The sequence below is a fragment of the Anopheles bellator genome, chromosome 2, assembly GCF_943735745.2.
Source record: "Anopheles bellator chromosome 2, idAnoBellAS_SP24_06.2, whole genome shotgun sequence".
NCBI classification, from domain to species: domain Eukaryota; kingdom Metazoa; phylum Arthropoda; class Insecta; order Diptera; family Culicidae; genus Anopheles; species Anopheles bellator.
The window spans coordinates 63,257,472-63,274,596 of record NC_071286.1 but is presented as its reverse complement, the minus strand read 5'-3'; the positions used below and the strand labels follow the sequence as shown (position 1 = coordinate 63,274,596).

The window sequence follows — 17,125 nt, the reverse complement described above, 5'->3', positions numbered from 1 at the left end:
AATTCCAGTCGTTTCTTCGGATCTGTCTGTTACTGGGGAGCTACATGAGGCGTAACGTAATGTTTTTGACATTACAGATTAATGCCAAACTGCTGCGTAAACCCGAGCGTAAATACTTTTTGCATACGCTTTGCTTACAAACAGAGGATAATTTAAGTTCTTATTTGCTAAAAAATATTCACAAATCAATTTATTTCTCTTTTATTTCTATTTTCTCGGACCAAAAACACGAAGCGTAAATGGTTTGACATTAAAAATAAATTTTACGCCTCATGTAGCCCCCCAGTTCGACAATTAATCGGAGGTCGGTGTTTTCCGTGGTGCTGGTAACTGGAATTTGTGCTCCATTTCCCTCTCGAGAGCGTTATCTGTTTGTTATGTTGAGTGTGGTCGGTATTATTCCGTTCGGACAGCGGTGAAGGCGATGCAGCTGCAAGGAGTCGTCGGAACGATGATGCAGTAGTCGAAAAAAACCAACGCGAATCCACCCAAAAACCCACCTCCATCGGCCAGTGTTTTCGCAACAACCGCAATCGATTGGCCGCGAGTGTAGTTCTCCGTGCAGTGGCGCACCTATGTGTTGGTTTCCCACCCAAAGATCGAACGGACGAACGGATAGTTGGGCCCACGGTTGTGTTGTGGGGCCCCTGCGCTAGTGCGTCATCTCCCCGTGCGTCCGAGATTTAATTCGCTCCACCGCTGTGTAGTGGTCAGCCGCGAGTCGCACGCGATGTGGAAGACCGTTGTGTGAGATTAATTGCCCCTTGCGCCGTTTCACGGGTCAACGACGGCGGAACCGTCTGGCGGGCGGTGGGCCCGACACGGTTTTGTGAATAATTTCTCCAAATCGTCCTCGGCGCACGAACGCCTCGTCGTCTTGGTGCGGTATTTCCGGGTCGAAGATAAAACCGCCAATTCCAAGGAAGAACGGAACACCGAACGGCATCAAAATGACGAACATGCGGCCACCGAGCAAAAACGTGCTGCTAAAAGTGGTCATTCTCGGTGCGTAGTACGGAATTGACCATCCGACGACCCAGTTCTAATGCGTATCTGTTTGTATCTCTCGCAGGTGACGGGAATGTCGGCAAAAGCTGCCTCATGAACCGCTTCGTGTCGAACTATTTCGATGCGCACAGTTTTCATACGATCGGTGTCGAGTTCCTCAACAAAGACTTACAAGTGGACCAGGAGCGCTACACGCTGCAGGTGAGTAGGGACGAGCGGGTCGGATGGCCGGGGGGATAATTGAACAAACGCGATGACATCGCGGCTACATCGCGGGTTTGGCGGTCGAGGGGTCGAGGGGTCGATGGATTCGACTGCAGAGCAGTGGACACACCAACACGGACGGCGAAGCTTATCGCGTTCTTGTGTGCGTCCTCCGGTTCCGACTGCTTTCATTGTTTTGTTGCCATCGGCGCGATCTCCCGTCACCGGTCTGTGGAGACACCCGTATTTGGTTGGCCTGGCCGTTTCCGTGTGGGAGCACCAGATGTTCAAATAACTCTGTTTACCTACGACGGCGCGGATGGGCTCTATTTCGGTTGTGATGCACGAAAATGGTGAAATACTAGAGACGAGTAGAGCGAGTTAATGTTTTACTTAATGCTTATTGCCACCAGGTACGTGGTTTGCAATTCTATCCATTTCCGCGTTAGAGACATGGTGATGTTAAAAAGCAATGAACAGAGCATAGACAGGTGTGCCAACTTCCGTTTCGGGGGTTTTTCCCGGCCGTGAGGCATGTCGTGGCAATAAAATCGTCTGCAGAGAGGAAACAGAAGAACGTTAAAAGGCTCTTGCCGTGGCGTGTTGAAGCCCCATTAAACCCATTGGACACCGCCGTCGTCGTCGTCATCGTCGTTATGCGTCTTCGGGAACCATTCTCGTGATTGAACAAACAAACCACGGTTCAAAAACTGTGTCCCAACCAAGCGGAGCGTTGGTGCAAATTTGTTTAACTGCAAAATTCCACCCGCGAAGTCCCACGTTTTGCTTTTTGGAGGGATGTAAACTATTTCGAACGGTAAACAACCGCGCTTTGCCTATTGATTAGTACACGGCCGGCAGGTTCATCGGTTAGCAACACCCCAGCACCGTTTCTAGCGGACAGATAAGTCGAAAATTTTGTTTATTACTCACCCGACATCGACCGTACTTGGGAGGCAGCTCTTTTTATTTAGCACCTTTTTGCACGTTTGCAGATTCCATTAGTGACGGAACGCGAAACCGCGGAATGCCTTTCCCGTTTGAGCATGAAGATTTTGAAAAAACATATATACACTCACTAGAAACATCTGACCGTTCGGTGACTCGTTTCCAGATCTGGGATACGGCCGGCCAGGAGCGATTTCGGGCCCTGCGGACACCGTTCTACCGGGGCACCGACATCTGTCTGCTTACGTACGCGATCGACGATCGGCAGAGCTTCAAAACGTTGGCCAGCTGGCGCGACGAGTTTCTCCGGTACTACGACGTCAATCCGGAGCGCTTCCCGTTCATCGTGGTCGGCACCAAGAGCGATCTGGCCGCTACGGGGCACCGGCAGGTGACGGCCGAAGAGGTAACCCACTGGTGCCAGGAGCATCACGTGGCCGCCTTCATCGAAACGTCGGCCAAAACGTCCGACAATGTGCCCACCGCGTTTGCGCTGGCCGTGCAGCAGTGGAAAAAGCTCGAGCGATGCACGGAGCGCGAGCTGCGTGCCCAAGGCCACGACACGATCGATCTGATGAAGAGCGTGAACTTGAGCGCAAACCGAAATCGGTTCTGCTGCGTCGGCGGGAACGCTGGACGACCCGCGGCCACCGGACAGGACGATGATGACTATCCGAATTGAGCGATAACCGCGTCGTGCCGTTCGTCGATATGTGATAATAGATCGGGTTTTCTCCACAAAACGGGGTGGGATGAAAATGGACGGGAGGACAAATCAGCGATCGCGTAGTTAGGTGATTAGAATTTTTCCCCACAACGCCACGCCGTAATGCACAAAAAGAACGAGGTTTCAAGGTTGTCTGCGAGAATCTGCAGCGGCGGCCGTCACTCTGACTGCCGGACTCCGCCGGAGTGGGCATGCATGTATGAAGGTGACCACACAGATGTAAAAATGTATTTCCGCTTCACTGCACTCGCGCTTGCGATCCACGCCCCGTGGCCACAATCGCCGTGATTGTTCTCTCGGACAGTGCGAAATGGGTCGCTGGGAAGTGCTGCCCAGGGACAAACGTGAACATAGATGCGTCCGTTCGTTTGCGCTTGATTAGCTGTTCGTAGTCGAACAAGGAATCGTTGTTTTATGTGTTATTTTTTGTCCAAAAACACGCTAAATTACGAGCAATATTACGAGTGAGCAATTTTTCTTTAGGCTATCCTTTCGTCGCACTCAGAGTGCTCAGAGTTTTTCGAGTTTATTTGCAATATTTTGTACCTGACCAACGCATTTATGCTCGATGCGCATCGAATACGAATACTATCGTGCAGGTACACACATTGGGAGGAATATTCCGAAACCCTCTTCCGAACCCACGTTACACGGGACGAACACTCAGCCTGCGCCGCTCAGTGCATGCCACTTGCAACCGGCGTTACAGCATCGAGATTTTAATATTAATGGTTCGTGAAAGGGACTGGCAGTTTGATGGGCACCGTTAGGTATAAGATTAATTTAATTTGTCGTTAAAAATGTGTGTTACTGCGCATTTAGCTGTTTATTTAAAACCCGAATACACATTCCGCTAAGCGTTGTTTTATACCTTCCAAAACAGAAACCGATTCATTCCACTAGCTTATCGAAAGGTGCACGGCGTTTACGGCTTTTTGTCGGATTCCGGGCGTTTGGGCACGTCAACTCCCGATTGGAATTGCCGCAGAGTGAGAGATTGTAGGTGGTAGCTAGGACGATAAAGGGGTCACGTACCTTTTAATTAAACAAAATGGTGGGGAAGAGTGTGACACGGAACCGAGAAGACTTGCATGTAGGCCGCCGGGTGGCCCAGGATTGTGAAATGATGGTGCAAACGTAGAGTTAGAGCAGAGAAAGGCAGGGAGGCGAGAGTGTAGTGTTTCATAAGAGCTATTTTTTAGGCATATTGAACCTCTGCAACACATTCACTTACTTCTACTGATTCATTTGTATAATAAACCAAAGTAAAAAGTAAAAAGAATCGACGTTTTATTTCGGTCAGCTCGGTCAACGATTTGAATGTGATTTCTTTCTATTTGAAAGTCAATAAAAGATTTAAGATGGTTCTTAAAGTTCTTGGTTCTTGGAAAGCAATTGGCCACCAAAAGAAATGGAGGAGAAAAGTAAGGTAAGATAAAAATTGCACCAACACAATAATACTGAAATATTGCTAAAAATATTGTTTGCCTGTATCATGCAATCGGATCTGCGGATCCCAAATGTCGGAAAATAAACGAAAAATCAATTGATTAATTAAAAACACCTTCTTTACTTGCAATAAATCAATTTTATTCGCCGATCTCATCTGGTCACCCTGGCAGATCAGCTCTCAGAGAAGATCGTTTATCGCACCAATCAGTGATCAGCATCAGGCCACTAATCTCCACGGGCGAGCAAAGAGGTCAACCTGATCTCTTTCTAATCAGGGGAATTTGGGCTACCTCCGCGATACAACCTGGTGCCCTGTTGGAAATGTTGCTGAAATCGGTTCTCTTTCGACAGAATTTTGATGCGGACGCACCCGTGTCGACGCAGCTGGTAACGATAGCCTCTGTGCGCTCCTTCGACCCTGGTACCGTTCGTTGGCGCAGCTGATAGGCGAAAAAATCGTTTTTCAGCGCCGGCGCTCGAAAAGTCTCCAGTGCGTGTTCGTTTCGATTTCTGTCATCATCTTAAGAAGTGAAAACACACAAAACGGTTTAACTTTTTAACAAATTGAGACTTCAATATATTTTTCACTAACTTTTCCGGTGAGGTGAGGAGGTTGTCGTGGAAAAGGCGATCATCCCCGGGGGAAAGGGTACAAATAAATCATACAAAATACACTTTCTACACACGCGAAACCCGTCCTCGGCTATCGTCGCAAAACTAACATTTAAACGAACAAAAAATAAACGGGAAAAACTAACGATAGTTGCAGCCCACTTTCGACTCCTCCTGGCCTCGGAGTGCGGCTGTCGCGTGTTTCACTGTCGCTCGGTTCTTTTCGGTGTGGTTCTTCTTACATGGCTAAACTACAACGCAACGGTGGTGGTGGTGCTGGGACAGGGAGTTTGTTTCAGTTTTTTTTACAGAATTACAAAGTAACGTAAACGCGTACAGGTAAACCTAAAACATACACATAAAAGAGAAAAACTCCATAAAATAGTAATCCTACCAAGAAAAGTATTACACAAAAAAAGTGAAAGGCACCATTATTCATCGTTTTAGCTCGCGAAAAAGGACACGAAGGGAAGACACATTGCGGATTCGGGGATGTTAGGTATTAGGCGAGACAATGGTAATTGCTTTCCTAATCGATTCTTAACACTAAACGTTTCGTTCGTCCACCCATTTCCCCCCGAGAAAAGCCCGAAGCAGCGATTTGACCGTCTGCAGCGTAACGCAACGAAGTTAGTCAACGTGCGCTTGCTCTGGCGGTGGTGGGGTTCCGTATTTCGTGGGGTCACAGTCAAACAGTTTATTAAGGAAGCGTTACTGCACTTGAAATAGAAACTCGACAGTTCGACAGTTTTGCTCGTAAATCGTTTGCATGGCGTACAATGAACAAAATCAACAAAATAAAAAGCCGTGCTCAATTAACTGGTGAGTGGTGATTAAGGCACCCCTCTGTAGGGGCCACAGTCTGGTGATACAAAAAATACGGTAAACGTTTACAGAGAGAGAGAGAGAGAGAAAGTGAAAGGGAAAATTTACAATAAATAAATCAAATTAAGGCTCACGCGGACGGCGCACGCGGAAACGATTTAAAACGATATTCGTCCTATTGCCTAGCTTCCCGGCAGGCGCACGCTGCGGTATCCGCTCGAGTGCCGCCAAATCCTTCGATCAGCGCTCGATCAACAACAACAACAACAACAGCAAAAGCAACGATCGCAACCATGATTCCCGGCAACAGCGTTTCGGTGTGTGTTCGATTGTTTGTGGAAAAGAAAAACAGCCTAAAATGAATCAACAATATAAAACAACAATCACAAGCGTCCTGTCCCTTGTCGTCCTGTGTATGGTTTTGCCTGCGGTCTGCTGCCGGAATCCTGTTGCCCACTGTCTCCCGCGCCGCCCCCCTCCTTGGGGGCCACGTGCACGTTCCACGTGCAAGTTGCAAGCTTTTGTTATTGGCCTCTATGCATGCGTTTGCGTTTTGCGTGTTCTTGGTTTGTCGTAATGCGCGTGCTCTAATAATAATAATGATTGATGCGCGTTTCGTGTTGAACTCTTTCGTTTCTGGGTGTGGGTGTTTAGTGCATTGTGCTGCTGCATTAGTGGGCGTGTGTTTTGGAATCCGTTTGATGGAAGTTGTAAAATAAAAGCTTCAAACTCTGTGGCCGTTGATAAAAATTTCGCTTTCCAATGTGCGTTCCAAACTATGCGTCAAGTTAAGGTGCACCGCTTCATCATGCTGCGCGTCTGCCTGTGTGTGTGTTTAGTGTGGGTGCCTTCTATTGGTTTGTCTAGATTTCCAACTCGAACCGATGAATTTGCTGTTCAACGTCCCTCTCATCTAAGGGAGGGGGCGAACAATGTTTAGTCGATGGCTTAAGCTCGTGCTTGTTATCGTTATCATTATTATTATTATTATTGCTACTACTAATATTATTGTTGTTATGCACGTGGCTGTTGTTGTTGTTGTTGTTGTTGCCACCGCTGTGGTTGAGGATGAGGTGGTTGCCGCCGGCACCGCTAGTAGCACTGAGGCCGCCGCTCGTGCTCGTCGTCGTGTTTCGGTGAAGATTGCTGTTCTTCAGTGTGGCACTCGTGATCAGGGGCAGCGACAGGATCGAGGGCGAACCGGCCGATGCCGGCTGCGACGGTTGACCGACCGCCGACCCGCCGCCGCTGATAAGGTTCATGTTCAGCTGTTTGGAGTTGAGAACTTTGGCTCGGTTGTTGTTGGTGCTGCTGGCCAGGTTGACCGACTCGAGGATGGCCGCCGAGGCGCCGCCGGCCGAGGAGGTCGTGGTGGAGGTAGAGAAGATCGGTGCTACGCCTAGTTTGGCTCCTGGATCGGAACAGAAGATACAGCGGATTAGTCGCCTTCGAACCGAACGGACCACGAGCCGGTGGACCCTAATTCTCTGCTACGTCAAACACTACCAAATTACATGCAGGGTAAGACAATTGTACATTGGCAAACACTAGAAATCCTAGCCACTTTGAAACCATTTTGCAACACAAAAACCTGCTCGATGCACATGCACTTGTTAGTGTGGCTTTTCTTTGTGTTAGGAACAGGAAGATGCTATTTAACCGGCGTTTTATTCAAAGGTTACGACAGGGTAAGAGTTTAAAAGCTGTCAACACTATTCAGTAGGAAACAAAGAACGAAGCCATCACCGCGCAAGTGCCCCTGTTCATGTCCGGCCCAACAAAAAAAAGGATTCCCGTTCAGCCCAAAAGAGTGTGTGCTTGTGTAAATGGAAGGCTACCTTCGGTAAACTTTAACCGTGGATGTGATTCTTTCTTATTGTTCAGTAGGTGCTGGCACTCGCGAAGATCGAGCAGCTCGATCGGGCTGCTGCTGGTGTCGGGGGCCGCTCCCCCGTTCGATGCCGCCCCCGAGCCCGGTGCTGCTGCCAAGTGCGGCTCGCCATTTCCGAGAGTCGCCATTCCCGCCGCCGACGGTGCCAGTGCCATCCGGTGATGGTGGTGGTGCTTGGGCGAGGATCGCGCAGGAGAAGAACTCAGGTTCAGATCGGTTTCGTGCTGCTGATAGAAGGGTGGTGTTGTGGGTTCGATGATAAATGGTGGTTGTGGAACATTCGTGGGTGGGTTAGTGATTAGGCGTTGGGAGAAAAACGAAACACATCAAAAAAGGGCACGCCACGCAACAACAAGGTCCAAAGGGGCTGGTGAAGGAGTTGAAAAAGGGGACCAGAGGGAATCGAGAGAGAGAGAGAGGTAGGGCATGCAATGCGTTCGAACATGCTGCCGAGGACCAGGAAGGGGAACACACAGAGGAACACCAGCCACAATCGTGATCACACACAAGGTACAGGAAGGTGGCACAAAACACGTGGAGGTGGTTAAGGATCGTGGCACCGGTAGCTCCTTACCGCGCTGCTGCTAAACAGATTGATGTCCTTTGGCGTTACGACGTTACTGCTGGTCTGTGGTGGGGCCGAGGCCGTCTCCTCCGCCTGGTTCGAGACGAAGTGAGCCCGAAGTTGTTTGTTTCTAAAAGAATCGAGATGAGTGCCAACGCCGCCCTGGCCGGTGTGAACGGTGACCCCTTACCTAACATCGAGCTGCTGGATGTGCTGCTGGGAACACTTCAGTTGCTGCGTGGCGATGCGCAGCTTCTCCTCCAGCGAGGCCGTCTCCACGCACTTGAGCGAGTACTTCTCCGAGAGGGACAGTATCTCTAGCCGCACGTCTTCCAGCTCTTGCCTGTGGCCAAAGGTGATGCTATTAGTGATGCGAACTACACGACATTACTTACGGTGCTTACTCTTTCTCGCGGAACGCTTGCGGTGGTTGGCCCCCCTTTTGGAACTGTTTGAGAAACTCCTGCTTGAAGCGGGTCACCTCGCGCTGAACCTCGTTCTGGTGAGCTTTCTTCATGGCGTCCAGTGCTGCCAGTGTGGCCTGCGAAAACGGAAAAGGACAGAGGATTTATCAAACACGTTCGTTCGTCCCCGAAAACGCCCTCCGTACCTGTGTTTCTTCGGCCAACGCTTGTTCCTTCTCCAGAATGAGGTTCCCGATGTCCTGCTGGTGTTTCTCTTCCAGATCGTGAATGATGCGCTTGTGCGACGCCTCCATGGCGGCCAACCCCTTCTCACACAGTGCCTGTGAACGGGTTATTAAGTGATTAAGTTACTCTACCCAAACAGCTTGGGGACTCGCTCCGGACAACGTACCCGCAGCTGCTCGATTTCGGCCTGGTACCGCGACCGCAAGCTATCCTCGTCGTCCTTGTCCTTCTGCGAGTCAAGCTCGTTCGCCATCTGCTGCTCCCGGTACGCGGCGTGCAGATTGTCCACCTGCTGCGCGTGCTCCGTCTCGAGCAGCTCGAGATGCTTCTCCAGTTTCTTCACGTGCTCCTGCTCCTTGCGCACCTCCTCGAACAGATAGTCCCGCTCCTTCTCCAGCTCGGCGTACTCGGCCGCGGTCCGCCGGCAACTGTCCGCCAGCTCGTCGCACCGATCCTTGAGCGCCCGTGCCTTCTTGTGCTCCTGATCGTAGCTATCGAGCAGATCCTCGATCTCCTTGTCCTTCTCGTTGCTGGCCGCTTCGACGCGCGTCAACCGAACGGCCGCGTCGTGCAGTTCCTTCTCCTTTTGCTTCAACAGATTGCGCTCGTTGTTTAGCTTCTCCAGCAGCTCCACCCGTTCGGTGTCGATCGCCTGAATACGCCGTTGCTGTTCGTCGATCTGTCGCTGCAGTTGGGCGAGTTGCTGCTCGTTCTCCTTCCTCAGTGTGGCCAGCTCCCGCTCGTGGTCCTGCGTTACCTGCTGTAAGCGGTCCTGCAGTTTAGCGCACTGTTCGCTGCGTTGCCGTAACTGCTTGGCGACCGTGATCAGCGAATCGATCCGCTGCTGGATCTCGACACAGCGCGCATGGATGCTACGGAGACTGTCGACATCGATAGCGGTGGTCGCCGCGAGCGTCGCGCTGCTACTCCCGTCCTCCAGTGGCCTCAGATTGCTCTGCAGCGCCACCACCGTCCGTTCCAGCTCGTTCAGGATGGCGGACACCTCCTTCACTTCCGCCTTGTTGAGCGAGTGCTCACTGGTAAAGTACTTGTACATGAAGTTGAAATCTGCCTCCGCCAGGATGTCGTCCGCGTTCGTCACCTCCAGATCGGTCGTCAGCTCGGTGTAGAGGGTTTCGTACTGCTTCAGTGCGGCCACACTGAACACCCGGCCAGCCGTGTCGGGCTCCTCTTGGTTCCTGCGACACGGCACGTAGTCACCCTTCAGGACCTGGACGCGCGCATCGATCAGCGCCTTGTGAGCGATAATGTCCGCAAATTCGCCCAACAGCTGGCGTCCCTCGCTTGGCTTGCGTTCCTGCTCGAGGTGCAACCGCCACTGGCCACGTTTCATTTTTGCGAGCGTTTCCTCGTAGCACTCGGTAAGCTGTGCCACGGCCGCATCCATCTCCCGGCGCAACGCTTCGTGCACCGCATCGGCAAACGTTTCGAAGGTGATCCGCTCCTGGGTGGACAGCGCGTATCCGAAGGCGGGCGCCAGGGAGTTCTCGTAGCGCTGTGCATTCCGCATCATAATGTGGGCGATCTCGGATTGCACCAGCTCCGCGTTGACCGCTTCCTGCGCTTGGCGCCACGCTTCCTGCACCGCACCCTGTACCGTTTCGTGCGAAGACGAGATGTAGCTGAGCGTTTCGGCTGCCAGCCCGTAGGCGAGGTTCTCCATCGCGGTCGTCTTGTAGCGTTTCGCGATCAGGTGTACCTCGTTCTGCTGCCGCAGCAGATCATCCAGCAGCGTGGTGCCGATGGGTGGGAACGAAAGCGTGCGGATGGTGCTGGTCCGTCCGGCCGAAAGCATCAGCTTGCGGGCTAACACGCTTGCCAGCACGTCGACGCTGCTGCTTGGCCGGACCGCACACTTGCCCGACAGCTTGGCCTTCAGCAGCGACATTAGCTGAATCGTTTCGCATACTTCCACTTTGGTTTGACGCTCCTCGAACTCCTGCAGATTATCGGCCCGCTCGAGAGCGTGCCGTAGCCGACCGAAGCACACACTTTCGAACGCGATCCGCTCGGCCAGCAGCTCCATATCCTTGCGCGGCGAAAGCCCGTTCGTTTCGCGCAGCATTCGCCGCTGCTTCAGCAGATCGGACAGTTTGTTCTTCAGCTGCGTCTCCAGCTGGTTGAGGGCCAGCTTGATGGGATTCGAATCGGGTAGGACGAGCACACTGGCCGGTCCGTTTGCCGTGCTGCCGTAACCATCCTGGACGATGCAGTTGTCGCAGCTTTCGCGCAACAGTTTCGACACTTCCGCCAGACAGCGTTCGATGAACCGGAACGAGTCCTTCTTGTCGGCCATGGGCGACACGGAGCGACGGGATCGTGCCGAGCGGAGATGATGAAACTGCTGGAGACTCTGATCGACCAGCTCGCGCACCGAGATCACCACCCCCTCGAGGCTCTTCAGCCGATCCATCAGATGCTCCGGAACACCCCGGACAGGAGGGACACCACACGGGGCAGGACTCGCGCTGGAAGCCGTGCTGGCCGTTTCACACTCGCTCACATCCCGCTTCGCTGCCAACTCGGATCCCGATTGCACACCTTCGACCCGTTTCTCGAGGTTGTTCAATCGCAGCAACACCTGCATCGGTTGCGATGACAACGACGCGCTGTCGAGGCTCTTGCGACGCAACCGCGTCGTCGTGGAAGAGGATCGTTTCGTCGGCTGGCTGACCACCGCTGGGACGGCGACTTCCGGAGCGGCCAGCTCGACGGCGACCGCTTTCGGTACGATCGGTACCCCAGCCTCCAGGGCGTCGATTTTGCTCTCCAGCTCGCTGACCTTCTCCTCGAGCTCCTTCTGGATCGAGAGCGACTCCTTGCCCTTGAGCGACAGCGAGCGGCGCTTCTCCGAGCGGACCATCTTCTGCTTCAGCAGCCGCACCTGCTTCTCGGCCGCCGTGTACTTGTTCGTCATGTCCTGTATCCGGTCGGCCATCATGCGCGACTCGGCTCCGTGCGCCTCGACCTGCCGATCGAGCTCCTTCTGCAGCGTGACGTACCCGATCTCCAGATCATCGTACAGCCCGTGGGCGTCCTTCAGCTCGCGCTTCATCGCCTTCAGCTCGCTGACGGCCCGCTCGAAGCGTGCCCGCAGCTCGCGGTACTCGTCCGCCAGCTGGTCCTTATCGAGCGCACCCGGATCGATCTCGGACAGGAACGTGAGGTCACTGAACGAGTCCATGCGCTTCATCTTGCGCCCTGCCACCGCCACCGGCGTGCTCGGTGCCGTCACCAGACTGGACATGCTCGATGCGGGGCTCGTGATGCCGAACTCTTGCAGCTTCCGGTACAGTGATTCGTTCTCCTCGATTCCGCGCGCCAGCCGTTCCTCCAGGTCCTTTGTCATGTCGCGGCTCCGGTTTAGCTCGTGGGTCACCCGCTCGATTACGTCCTGACCGGCGGCTCGGCTTTCCTGTAGCTGCACCATCAACTTCTCGCGGTTCTCTTCGAGCTCGCGCTTTCGCGTCAGTTCCTGTTCCGTCCGCTCGAGCGTGGTGAGCAGCTCGGACATTCGGGCTTCCCGTTCGTGGGTTTCCTCGCGCAACATCGAAAGCTCCTTCTCGGCGGCCTGCAACCGTAGCTGCAGTTCCTTCTCGAGACCCGTTTCCTCTTCCTGTAGCGCCGTGTTGATTATCGGCGCGTCCGTTGGGGCACTCTCGAGCGTGCTGCGTCGGGAGGTGGGTGGTGACGAACGGCTGCGCTTGTGCAGAGCCCGGGGGACGCCCTGGGACGCTGGGGACGTTCTTAACCTATCTTTGGTACGCGCGACCGCACAAAGCGGCACCGACGGGGGTGACGGTGACACCGGCGAACCCCAGTCGCCGACGCTGTCCCGCCGGCCACCCTCCGACGCCGTCCGGTACTCCTCGTCCGAGGAGAACAGCAGCGACTTGGGCGTCACCGGCGTCACGGGCGACTGCACGACCGACTTTGGTTGAGGCTGACTATTACTATTACTTCCGTTACTGCTTCCGTCCACTGGCGCACCACCGTGTTCGATCGGCTTCGGGGGACCGCGGGCCACCAGGTGCACTACCACATCCTTCCGGGGGGCTGACGGTGGGGCCGCGTCGACCACATCCTCGCCCGCCAACGGCGTTACACCTTCGATGTGCAGTCCGCTCGAATTATTATTTTTCTCGAGCAATTTCGAGCTCTTCTTTTTCAGCGCCTGCCTCTGCAGCTCGACTTCACCGGATGCTGCAAGCAGCTCGATTTCGAGCGGTAACGACGCGGGGGGCGCGGCCCCCGCCGGTGGCCCGACCGTCTGGCCCGCTTTGTCCGGTAACGTCTTGAAGTTGTCGTCGTTCTGGTTGCTCAGCCCGAGACTGTTGTTGTTGAGCGTGGCCTTGGACGGGGGCAGTCCGGCCGCGTTCTTCAGCACGTTGATCCAATTGTTCCGGATGTTGATCGTGCCCGTTGACAGGACGATCCGGTGGTTGTCCCAGGTCTGGAAGAGGAGGTCAGTGGTCAGTGAGGGTAGCATGTCAGAGTGACGACCGAGCGACTTACCGTGAGCTGAAAGCCGTAGCCTTTGGTGACCGGCACCTCGGTGATGCTGGTGATGCTGTTCACGTCCAGCACCCCGTCCAGGACGCCCTTCTCTTCCGCGACCGGGTCGCGGTAGTAGAAGAGGGCGGCACCGCGCAGCGTGAACCAGTGTTTGCTCCAGTCGCCGGCCCGCACGTCCTGCTTCTGCAGCCAGCCCTTCTTCGCGTGGAGCAGCTCGGGCTCGGACCCGACGGACACCCGGTGCTCGGAGTTTTTGCCCAGATAGCTCACGGGCGCCTCGTCCATCCCGCAGTCCCCGTCCGGGTCGCCCCGCTCGTGCGTTTGACTAGGCTTCAGCTTCAGACTAGAGCAGTTCAGACCCGGCAGACTCAGCTGACCGAGCGGGGCCGGCGGGGGCGGTCCCTGATGACCGGCCGTTTTGCCGCCGCCGGCGGATGTCGGGATTTTCTTCACAATCGCCGACACGATGGCAGGCGCACTGGACGGTAACGTGAGGGACTGGGGCCGCATCTGCAGGGGAGTGCCGCCTACGCTGCCCAAGCCTCCCGCACCACCACCTCCGCTGCCGCCGCCGCCGCCGCCGCCGTTGGTGTACTGCGCCGGGACCGTGTTTTCGTCCTGCGCGCACTGCGGCTTCTCCAGGTGGTCACCGAGCCCGGCGATGAGTGACAGACTGTCCGTGATGCAGGGGCTGCTCCACCGGTTCAGTGTGTTGGCGATATCCTTCAGCTTTGGTTCGTCCCTCGTGCGCAGCTCCGGCGCACCACCGTCCAGTAGAAGACATTTGGCCGCTGCAACGAAAAGCCACGAACGGGGAGAAGGATAGGTTAATTTCGAGGCAACACAAGGCGTCACGAATTTGTTTTTTTCGCCCGCAAGGCGACGGAACGTAGTTTTTGCTGGCCGGCGGGAGGAGGGAGATGTAGCGGCATGTAATTATGAGTCTCGGCGGGGCCGCGTGGTGAGTGCCGCGGGATGAGTTGAATTTGTCAGTAATTTGTTGCTGATACGCATTGCGCGCGGCCATCACTTTCAAGGTGCGGCGAATGAGGGAAGAAAAAAGGGAGCGGCACTTGAGGGGTTGCGTATCGGCCCACTAATTGCACCAATTGCCACTAAGTCTCACAATATTTTGCCGCAATCTGCAAGGTCTCAAGGGATCTGCACATTCTGTCCGTTTGGCTAACTTAAACTTCTGAATCAATATGGCTAATTTCCATATAAAAAAGGTGATAATTTTAAGTGAACAGTTTAAAATACAAAATGAAGAAAACATTTGAATGTAGAAGGTTGTAGCGCAAGATCCGTTTTTGTCTCTTTTGGCTTTCGCAATTCAGTTCAAGAACTAGAGGAGTCCACACCGGAAGTTATTCAAAGGATTTTTAAATTAAATAAATTAAAGCTTGAATGCTGTGAATCGAAAATTGACTATGACTACTTCTTAATTAAAATTAGTTCTTCCTATTCGGCTATAACCGTCGAGACGATGGTGCAAGCCAAGACCGCTTAGCTAATATTTGTTGCTTTCTGTAACGGTGTGTTTTTACGGGCGCGTCCCGGGATTCGAACCCATGGCCAGGCTGCGTGACAGTGACGAGCATTATCGACTGCTCTATCGATGGGGTCTAATATGAAAACATTATCCGAAACAAACGTCCGAATCCAAAAACAAACATCTCAAAAAATGATTCTGATAAATTACCAAAAGAAACCGAAAGATAGAGAACTTAAGGCGAGGTTTTTTTGAGCTAGACCACACTGCCAAACAATAACGACTGTTTACTGACTGGTGCATGACTCGTCAGAAAGTCAGGTCGGATCCAACATCTGCTTTTCCGGACCTTGATAGGTTGTCGATAGGTTGAGTCTGCGCGAGTTTTGCAGTTGCCCACCAAAAAAAGGATAAAACTTAGAAGTTGAGAGACGTTCAAAGAACAGGGCACATTTCCGAATTGGAGAAAAAAATTCCCATTACATGCGAATCACAAAAAAGTCACTGAAAATCATGAAAATTTTTTGGTTTGGCTGTTTTTGCAACACTGAAAGAACTTTCCGATAGTCGTAATAAGAGCTGAAAAACACGTACTTCGTCAACCGATGCCCTTTGGAAACCCACTTCTATTCTGCGACCTCGAACCTTCTAGAACTCTAAGATCTCCAAAATTCGAATCCACCAAGTATAAGGAAATCCTGGGCCAACACGGGTCCGGGTGCTTACAGATGCATCCGATTGTGCATTTGGTGCGTGATCAAAAACGGGGGACCGGCGGGGGACAAACCCTGCGGCGTATGCAAAACAAGGGCATGGCGTGCACAAAAATTCCAAACCCCCCCCGCACGAAACGGGCGGGCATCGTCCCGCGCGGAGAGCCCCGCACATGTTTGCGCATGAAATATGAAGTCGCAACGCCGCGGCCGCGCACTCTAACATCTTTATAATCCGTGTCAGCTGCGTTGGCCGCGAGGGCGACGGTCCTGCTGGGCTGGGTGCGCTGCGCGGATCGAGAGTGTGTTGTAACGTTGTAGAACGACTCATTAACAAGGACAAAGAGCGTGGTGCGCGTGCAGTAAAGATGTGAACAACCGTGCACCGTGCCTGGCTGGCTGGCTGGCTGGCTGGCTGGCTGGCTATTGGCTGGGCCCCTCCTCGCGCGGCGCTTTCGGGTCCGAGTCGAGAGGGGGCCGCGCAGCAAAAAAGGCCAACGTCGCAATGACATGACACGCAAAAATTACCCATAAATTCAATTAAAGCCCCCTTTCGGAAGGCCCGAAGCCCTTCAGTCAATAGCTTAATCGATCGGGGCGGCCGTGGCGTTAGACGCACCACTGGGACACGACGGACAACCCGTCCGGCGGCGGCGTCGTCGCTCTGGTTCACCTGGTGGATGGCTTTATTTGGGCTCCGTGTGGGCCCCCGACACTTAACACGATCGGTGGTGGGCACTCCCCTGCTTCTAGAACTTCGTCTGGCATTTACTTCTTCGTGTGCCATTTGACCTGACGTCCAGACGGTTGACGGCTTGTGGGGCTGACCAACATCAGAGAACGGGGCTGCTGTTATGCTGCCGGAAGAGAATCGTTTCGAGTCCGACGGTTTCGAGCCTTATGGGCCACCACGTCCCCTTTGCCTTAGTTCGTCTGCCTTTTTACGCGCTATTACCGTGCGGAAAGGTCGCCCCGGAAAGGCTCCGGCAGAGGGGGGACAGGTTCTCGGGCGCTAAAGCTGACGCGCGAAGGTTACGCCAGGCCGGGTTATGTCGCGCGTGTCATTCTTTTCCCGGCTCCGGTGTCGATAAATAATAAACAGCATAACCGGCCGAGTGTGCCGCGTGCGGGCTATGATTATCGCATCGCCGCGGCCAAACGTCGAAGGAGCTAGAGCGCACAGAGTCCAGCAATTAATGCCCCCCGCTCCTGCCCAAAGGCCGGCTGGTCCAATAATGGCGGAAGTTGGGGCTCGAGAGAACAGAACAAAAAAAAAAAAGGCACGCAATATTCTCAAATTATGCTCGCGGCCCGAAGATGGTTTCGCCTTATCCAATCCACCCGTCACGGTCCTTAAATGGCCGCCGGCGGCGGTTCCCGGATGCGTGTGTCGTGAGTGATGAAAGTTCAAGGTCTTTTCTACTGGCAAGGCACTATGTGCGAATAGAGCATGGTCAGGGCTGGCGGACTTTAGGAGTTCCAATAATCCGATCCGGTGTTTA

General features: G+C 53.6%; 2 protein-coding genes across 2 annotated transcripts in view; one reads left to right on the top strand and one right to left on the bottom strand.

The window, feature by feature from the left end:
* Positions 1–362: 362 nt before the first annotated feature.
* LOC131209508 (ras-related protein Rab-9B) lies at positions 363–4,174 on the top strand. Its single transcript, XM_058202593.1, has 3 exons — positions 363–1,005; positions 1,073–1,209; positions 2,327–4,174. The coding sequence occupies exons 1-3, from the start codon at positions 951–953 to the stop codon at positions 2,840–2,842; spliced, it is 708 nt and encodes a 235-aa protein (XP_058058576.1). The 5' UTR covers positions 363–950; the 3' UTR covers positions 2,843–4,174.
* Positions 4,175–4,911: 737 nt separating this feature from the next.
* Positions 4,912–17,125, bottom strand: part of LOC131209506 (protein outspread) — a 173,714-nt gene continuing 161,500 nt past the window's right edge. Inside the window, exons 8-15 of the mRNA XM_058202591.1 lie at positions 13,419–14,209; positions 9,049–13,356; positions 8,843–8,977; positions 8,637–8,773; positions 8,423–8,575; positions 8,242–8,362; positions 7,615–7,840; positions 4,912–7,187 (exon numbers count right to left, since the gene is read on the bottom strand). Coding sequence (XP_058058574.1) covers positions 6,640–7,187; positions 7,615–7,840; positions 8,242–8,362; positions 8,423–8,575; positions 8,637–8,773; positions 8,843–8,977; positions 9,049–13,356; positions 13,419–14,209 — 6,419 coding nt within the window. The 3' untranslated portion in view covers positions 4,912–6,639. The remainder of the gene's footprint in view (positions 7,188–7,614; positions 7,841–8,241; positions 8,363–8,422; positions 8,576–8,636; positions 8,774–8,842; positions 8,978–9,048; positions 13,357–13,418; positions 14,210–17,125) is intronic.

Bases quoted from the DNA above. Each gene is read 5' to 3' on its own strand.
- LOC131209508 (XM_058202593.1), top strand. From the start codon at position 951: ATGACGAACATGCGGCCACCGAGCAAAAACGTGCTGCTAAAAGTGGTC. The intron at 1,006-1,072 runs GTGCGTAGTACG...TATCTCTCGCAG, and splicing joins GCTAAAAGTGGTCATTCTCG to GTGACGGGAATGTCGGCAAA. The intron at 1,210-2,326 runs GTGAGTAGGGAC...ACTCGTTTCCAG, and splicing joins AGGAGCGCTACACGCTGCAG to ATCTGGGATACGGCCGGCCA.